Source organism: Eleutherodactylus coqui, chromosome 5, assembly GCF_035609145.1.
Source record: "Eleutherodactylus coqui strain aEleCoq1 chromosome 5, aEleCoq1.hap1, whole genome shotgun sequence".
NCBI lineage: Eukaryota > Metazoa > Chordata > Amphibia > Anura > Eleutherodactylidae > Eleutherodactylus > Eleutherodactylus coqui.
The window spans coordinates 142,369,288-142,377,627 of NC_089841.1; the positions used below are offsets into that span (position 1 = coordinate 142,369,288).

At 40.1% G+C, this 8,340-nt stretch overlaps 1 protein-coding gene across 1 annotated transcript in view; it reads left to right on the top strand.

Moving 5' to 3' along the window:
- Window positions 1-4,852, top strand: part of MLXIP (MLX interacting protein) — an 80,224-nt gene extending 75,372 nt beyond the window's left edge. Inside the window, exon 17 of the mRNA XM_066603299.1 lies at window positions 88-4,852. Within this exon, the coding sequence (XP_066459396.1) occupies window positions 88-197 (110 nt within the window). The 3' untranslated portion in view covers window positions 198-4,852. The remainder of the gene's footprint in view (window positions 1-87) is intronic.
- The last annotated feature ends 3,488 nt before the right edge of the window (window positions 4,853-8,340 follow it).

Below are 8,340 nucleotides of genomic sequence, written 5' to 3' on the forward strand. Positions count from 1 at the left end.
CATAATACATGGTCTTACAGTGTGTTTAGATATTACAAATTCCTTTTGATGATTTTCATCTTTTAAAATCTTCATCCTTTTTCACAGTGGTGCTAAAGACATTGCGTTATCTGAGCACGACGACGTCCATTTTATCTGATCCATTAAGTTTGCCAGAGCAAGCCAAGCAGGCTGTCACTAAGAACAATAAGACTTGAAAATCAATGAAATTATCCAGAAGTGGAGAGAAAAGCTTGTGCTGTTACCCAGCATTGCTCTGAGACGTCTTTCAACACTCCGCCTGAACATCCGTGCTGAAGCAACCAGTGATTAGTCATCAAATGTATTTGGGGAATCCCTGTCTTGGCGATTTTTGCTAGACATCTCTTCTTCAAAGAGCAGAAACGACTGGAAACTTTCTGTACTGATCGCTGCAACAAAGATGCCGCTGATGCCAGAATTACAGAAACAGTCAAAAGGGAAATACATTTTTCAGATGTAATTGACTTTTGTTTTTGCTGAATCCTTAAGACCTCCTTAAAGTGTTTTTATTCCTTAAAGTTCTAGCTGCTCTATTATAATCGTGTTAATGAAGTAAGGAGAACTACAAGCTCTGTATACAGTGAAAGCACATATAAAAGTTGACAATAAATGTCACCGGCTCTATTAGATATAAATGGATCTGCCATCAGCCTAATGTCTATAGGGCCATCAATTGATGTCTGTATTCGGGAGACAAGGATTAGACAGGCTTTTTTCTTTTTTTTTCCTTTTATACTTGTTAGATTTTTTGTATTTACCAGTAATGAACGTCATACTGTTGTCTGGTAACTACTAGCTTGTTGAATTGAAAGAACGTGTTTGGCCAAGCACATGTTTAGCAGCGGGAATTCTGAATTGACTGGTTGTATAACTATTTAGTGTGATGCCTATGTCAAGTTGTTAGAAGTTGAAGCTATGAGCCACCACCAGTGGTTCGAACTTCTGTTCTTCTATTCTAATGGCTGTACTTATAATTTTGCCTTGCAGCTTAGTGTTCTCATGTGGCCACTGGATCTCATAGCATCTAACCAGGTCTTTTTTCATTGTCTTACCTGTACTGGTAATTTTGGCTACTTTATTTGAGGCCCTGTGTCCTTGTGATAATGCTGAACTGCCCAAGAACAGATGAAGTACCCTCAGACGTCATCGCAGATGTTCAAGTACTCCTACTTGATCCCTATGCTAAGTTATCAAGTTGATGGGACTTTTATATGACATTTGTTGGGTGTTTTCCTCTACTATTAAATAAAACAGAAATGAACATCTTTCAGTATTATATTCAAAATCGCCCATTAAGCTCTTATGTTACGTGTTAATTCACTCAGGTTTTTGCTTGATTATTTAATTTTCCAAAGTGATTTGCGTTGAAGTAGTGTACCAGGACTTGCCTGTTATTTTTTTGTTTTTTTTTCCCTTTACAAACCTGGGTTATACAAGCTCATTTATAGTCTCACTATGATCTTGGCAACTGAAGACTTGCAGAGGTTTCTGCTGTACTGCCTCTCCTCAGCTGACAATGCAGGCTCTCATATAAGCTTATGGGTACTTTATGAAGACCTAGAAGGTGGTTTTATGTTACAGAACATTCTTAGACTTTTGCACACCTGGCCAGTTAGAATGAACTTTTTTTGAGAAGCTATTGCCAAACTTTTCAAAGGGAAAGTACAGCTGGTTTAATTGTATTTAATAGTCATAAATGCCATGTAGTTATAGAGTTTTGCGTAGGATTTTCAAGATATTCGGATTTCTTTTGAGCTCCCAAGATATAAATCATTTATTGGCATGTATGTCCAACCCTGTTTTACAGTAAAGTCTGCATTCCAATAGAATATTGCTGGATCTAGTGTACTACCTCCTATACTAGTCTAAAATTGGTTTACAGAATAAGACTACTGATCTTCAGAACACCCCCAAAGCCCCCTAGAAACTTTTTACCTAAATGAACGTCACAAAACGTTTGTTCTATTTGCAACCCCAATTACAAAAAAGTTGACTCTGTGTAAAATGTTTTTCAATTTCATTTTTTAAAAAATTAACTCGTTTAGAAATTGGCAGCAACAAATGTCAAATAAGTTGACAGGTCCATGTTTACCATTGTGTAGCATCCCCTCTTTTTACAACAGTCTGTAAATGTCTCAGAAGTGAGGAGACCAATTGCTGGAGTTTTGGGAGAGGAATGTTGTCCTATTCTTGTCTGATGTAGAATTCTAGCTGCTCAACAACACTGAGTCGTCTTTGCCAGACTTTTCATTCCCTAATGCACCAAATGTTTTCTATTGGTGAAAGGTCTGGACTGCAGGTACGCTAGTACAGCACCCAGACTCTTCTTTTGCAAAGACATGCTGTTGTAATGGATGCAATGTATGATATATCATTGTCTTGCTAAAATATGCAAGGCCTTCCCTGAAAGACATTGTCCTTATGGGAGCAAATGTTCTAAAACCTCTATATCCTGCTCAGCATTGATGGTGCCTTTTAGTATTTGTGAGCTGTGCATGCCATAATGCAGCCCTATACAATCCAAGATGCAGGCTTTTGGATCTGTGTGCTGACAACCTGCTGGATGGTCCCTCTCCTCTTGAGTTCACACTTACACTGTGTCCATGGCTTCCAGAAAAGAATTTCAATGTTTCGTTTGACCACAGAACAGTTTTCCATTGTGCTTCAATTTTAAAGAAGCTTTTAGAGCAGAGAAGACATTGCATTGCAGAATCATGCCTGTTTTTAATGCAGTGACTCTTGAGAGCCCGTAGATCTTGAGCATCCAATATTGACCGTTGACCTTGTCACTTGTGCACATGAGTTTCTCTGAAGCTTTGAATATCCCATCTACAGTAGGTTTTATCAAGAGACTTCACAATTTTACATTGGAGAATTGTTTTCATTTTTTTTTAAAACAAAACTCTGCCTCTCTAACATGCTCCAACAGGGTCTAAATTGACCCTCCAGCTGCTTTTCATTAGTACGACTTGCTTTTCCAGCCTTTTGTTACCCCTGTCCCAACTTCTGTGAGATGTGCTGTTGCAATCAATTTCTTAATGAGTTAATTTTTTACATTGGAAAGGAAAAATGTCTCACTTCTGTTGCCCAGATTGGTACTGCAGGCTGAGTCCTATTGAAGTGATTTTTGACTCAGCTGGCAATACCAATCCAGTCCACTGCACAATGTGCAGAGCTGTCTGCTTCCTACAGCAAATCGGCTCAGTGCACAAAGACACCATTCTGGGACACTGTTGATTCCTGGGGGTCCTGGGTAGTGGAAACCCGCTGGTCTAGCTTATTGATGGCCTATTTTGAGGATACATCGTCAGTAGCTAGAAGTGGGACAACTCCTCCTTTTTAAGTCTTCCCTTTTTAAAACCCTGGAATATTCTTTCTCAAAGTGCATTTACTGCTTTCTTTCTGACACAATTTAGGAATAGGTTCATTACAAGGTGAAGTTCTGGAGCTCAGATTCTTATGGATCATACAGATTTGTCTCTCTTTGAGCTTAGTGTGATTTTATTAATAGAAATTAAAGAAATTGGTCAAGAATGTTTTATTGTATAACCTTTTTTTCATTTTTGTACTGCAGTATTTGAATGGATAAAGTAACAGAGTTTGGTTATTCCCCAAAACTGTCTCAATTACAAGAGCTTACAGGTTGTAGGACCCAGTGTTAAGTATATATTTTAAGAGCTTGCATGAGATTTGAGAAAAGTTTGTGTTTTTTTGGCTGGTGGCGTTTTTTAATTTTAAACCCAAAGCAGCACCTCTAGTTGGTTGTGTCTGGTATTACAGCCCCATTTAAGTGAAGTCTTGGAAACTGCTAGAATACAGATGTGAAATTTTTATTTAGGTAATATTTTTTCCCACTTTAAAGCACAAGGAAGAAGAAAAGAAATATACACAGAAGGTGATTATTCATTGACAGTATGTTTTTTCAAATATGAGCTCAGATAAACAGCGTTCTTCAGACTTTGATTTAGTGTTACAAAATTATAGACAAATCCCCTTAAACTATAGAACTATGGAAACCAAAGGGCATTCAAATTTACATAAATGCTAAAGGAAAAATTTACTAAAGACTACTGATCTTACATCAGTCTTAAATGGCAGTTTCTGGAGACAGATTGAGCAAAACTGAGGTGCAATATATCGTAATTTTTGTGCATTTTTTTTTTTTACTGTCGCTGCATCAGGAATTCTAATCTGTACCTAATAAAGGGCAGCATGTCACATATTACTCAACTATGGTGTGCGCCTTTTATTAGCAACCTTTCTTACTGCCTTCAGCCTTGGTAATGTGTTGGCATCAATTTTATGTAACAATCCCACGAACGCCAGTGTTTGCTTTTTTTCTCCATAAACTTACCTAATAGGTGTATCTGTGTATTGTACATGTGTGGATGTATAAAATGTATAAAACTTGATTTGCCACACAATTTAAAGGGGTTTGCATTAAAATCTAAAGTTATCCCTTAGCCACAGGAAAGGGGATAACTATGATTGGTGGTGGTCTGACCGCTGGAATTCCCACTGATCATAAAGTTCTTCCCTACCCTGTGCAGAGGGAATACGTGTTTTTTAGCTTTTTGTACATACCCCTTTTAAGAGATGGCCAGCCTTCACAATATTTGACTCTGTTTCTGAAAAGGCCAATTTCCAATTTTGTAGTAACCTTTTTAGTGGGATTCCTAATTCTCCCCGTCATTTCTTTATCAAGCCTTGTGACAGAAGCTAAAGATGTACACCCTATATCTAAAACAGGCTTTTACTTGCTGATGGAATTTATAGTCCCATGCATGGGTTTAATGTTTACCAGCAACAGAATAAAGCAATAAATATGTCATTCTAAGTTGTCTTGCATTCATTTTGTCTAGATTTGGTATGAGGGGTTTCAATAGTTGCACTGATGTATACAGTAACTGGTGGAGGCAACACTTATTTATTGTAATAGTCAGGGGGATAACTTGAAGCTTCAAGCCTCATTGCATAATCTGTAATGCGACCCTCGCCTCTAATGTGCCATCTTTTTTTTTTTGTTTGTTTGTTTTTTTTTTTTCTTGAGCTGATGTCATACTGAAGAAAATATAGAGCTAGGGGTTGCAGAGAACCAAAACCCACAGTATTGGCCTGTAGATCAATCGGGAGTCCATTAGGGCAGTCAAAGCTTAGTGCATAAAAGCAAAGTAATAATTTTGAAGCTTCAATCCCTTTTTTGAAGAAATTGTATTTTTAAAAAAATCTATATGAAATCTGCTTTCTCCCTGAAATGGCACCAATGCTCGTCTGTGGGCTATCTGGTATTACAGCTCAGCCTCCTCAAAGTCTACAAATGCCAAACAATGTTTGAATCCTGGGATCTAAGTTCAGAATGGTAACCATTACACTATAGAACAACAGCTCAACAAACCCGCTTTAGGCTAGAGCCACAAGGTCAAAAACTGCAATGCTTTGTTGGCTACATCGCCACTAATAAAAGTGTGGTCATGCAGAAATTTATTATGTCTGCCTTTGTCAATTGTCATGCCATGGTAAATTACAGGTCGCACTGTAACCACATTCACTTTTATTAATTGTGATGTAGTAGTGTGACGTTGCTTTCCCCCCCCCCCCCCCCCCCAATGTGTCAAGGAGCCAGAGTTGCTGTTCGTCGCAAGCCTTAGGCCTTATGCACATGGCCATGAAAGGCTCCGCAGGCGGAATACCGCAGCGGAGTCCGTCACGCCCCCCCCCCCCCCCCCCCCAAAGACCCCATACTTGCCTCCGGATCCACTGCGCAAAGTCCCGCATGATGCTCCGGTGCGCATGCGCAGTACAGCGCATGATGCACCGGCAGGGTCATATGACACGCTGGCGGTGTCACATGACCCGCCGGCAGCGTCATATGATGCGGTGGACGGGGCGTGTATTCACGCTATAATTCAGCTGTGCTAAAGCGAAGTATAGCGTGACAGGCGGCTTCCATTGACTACAATGATAGCCGTCCGCGCGTATAACCGCAGCAAATAGGACGTGCCGCGGGTAATTTTATGCTGCGGAAGCAGCATGTACATTGAGCTATTAGGTTCAATAGAACCTAATAGCTGCAGTGAAACGCCGCGGAAATCTGGCCGTGGGCATTAGGCCTTTAAAGAGTTTGTGTTTATTAGAAATTGACCTGTTATGTTTAAACCTAGAACTTTGATTTAAACAGGTCTGGAGTTTTTGTAATTTCCATGGTGCCAACTATATAATAAGAATCCTGAAATCCCTCTGGCTACTAAGCTTCGTAATAAGACAACCCTTCCTGTGCTGTAGTAATCCCTTCTAGACCATCTCATCGTTATTGTCTCAGAAAGGATTACAATGAAAGGTAATGCCTAAGTAGTAGAGATGAGCTAACGTACTCGGTTCGGGTGTCTTTGGACCCAAGCACCGCCTTTTCCATATAACTGACTACTCGGACCAAAAGATTCGGGGGGCGGCGTGGTGGAGTGGGGGGTAGCAGTGGGGAACAGGGGGGAGCTCTTTCCCCCCCCCCCCCTCTCCCCCCTCTGCAACCGCCGGCGCCCCCCGAATCTTTTCGTCCGAATAGTCAGTTATATGGAAAAGGTGGTGCTTGGGTCCAAAGACACCCGACCCGAGTACGTTCGCTCATCTCTACTAAGTAGGTAACCTAGAATCCACCATTCAAGATGGGTGATGGTCACAGCTTACCTCCTCCTCCACACCATGATTGCTGCACATGTCACAAAGCATGCTTAAATCTCTTCCATAAAAGTAAATGTATTTGTGCCAGTTGGAGTAACTTGGCTAACAAATTTTCTTGAAATCATGGTGAACAAAAATTGCACAAAAATTTCACTTTTTAAGACCTTCATAAAGTTGAAGGGCAGAAAATGAAGCATTTGTTTGTGCAAATCTACCCCTACTGAAAGCAGGCAAATATTCATTTTCAGACTTTTGGGCAGTCCAAAATGTGCCAAATTTATGAAGTGTACCATTTTTAATGTACATCAAGACATATTTTGAAATGTGTGAAGGAAATCGTGTGGCCTAGTCCGCTGACCTCCACCCCATCAAATACCTTATGGAATGAATTGCTTTAACAACTGCAAACTCAAATCTTGTAGAAAGTGTTCCCGTAGAGTAGAGGCTGTTGTAGCTGGAAACAGGAGCCTAACTCCATTTTAACCCCTTCTAGGTTTCGAAATGAGAGGTCCAAGTTCATACAGGTGTGACTGTAAGGTGCTCACATACCTTTTGGCTACAAGGTTTCTTACAAAATACAAGTATTCTACTGCTTAAAATCCGCAGCAAAAGTTACGTGTGAATATGTCCTATGACTAGACAGCGCTGTGAGTGAATGAGATTTGTTAAAACCCCCATTCACTAATTGTACTGTACTTTTCTTGCAGAATGTCAGTGTATGTTCTACAGCCTAAACTCTGCGACAATATTATTATGCAGGAACTCTTAATGGCTAAATCAAATCCTTTAACCCCTTAACATCACACGACGTAAGGTTACGTCATGGCAGTGGGGTACTTAATGCAACATGACGTAACCTTACGTCATGTGGATGGTGCGGGATCAGAAGGGAGCTTGCGCCATTCGGAAGCGAGAGCTGGCTGTTACTGATGGTCTCCTGCTGCAACAGCATCAGGACAGCGCTCCCTGCTGTTAAACCCCCTAGATCGCAGCACGTAGGGCGCTCACTCTGACGTCATTGGAACCCCCGCGATATAATCGCAGAGAAACGACTGGTTGCCACGGCAACAGGTTGCCAGATATAGACTTCCTGCTTTGCCATTGCCTATGTATGCTATTACAAGTGATAAGGCATTTCAGTACATAAGTCCTGCAATACTTTATCATAGCTGCGATGGCTCAGGTCCCCTTCAGGGACATAAACAGTGGAAAAACCGTGGAAAAAAAAGACCTGGTAAAAATTAATACCACCCACATTTTTGCTCATTTTTCCTATTGGTGTAAAGAAAATTAACATTTTAAGGAAATCCCCACATATTTGGTATCATCATGTCCCTAATTACCAGTACTATAATTTGAGCACACTATGCAGCATAAAAATGCTTTTGTTCATTTTTACCTCCCAAAAAGTGCAACAAAAAAGCCATATGTACCCCAAAATGGTACAACTAAAAACTATAGCTCATGCTGCGAAAAAGATTGACACTGTAAAAAAAAATAAAAAAATTGTGTTTTTCTCTTCCTGCTCTCAAGAAAAAGGTTTACAATGCATTATATGCACCTAAAAATTTGTACCAATAAAAAACAGTAGTTCGCCACGCAAAAAAATAAGCTCTTATATGGCCATGTTGACTGAAAAATTAA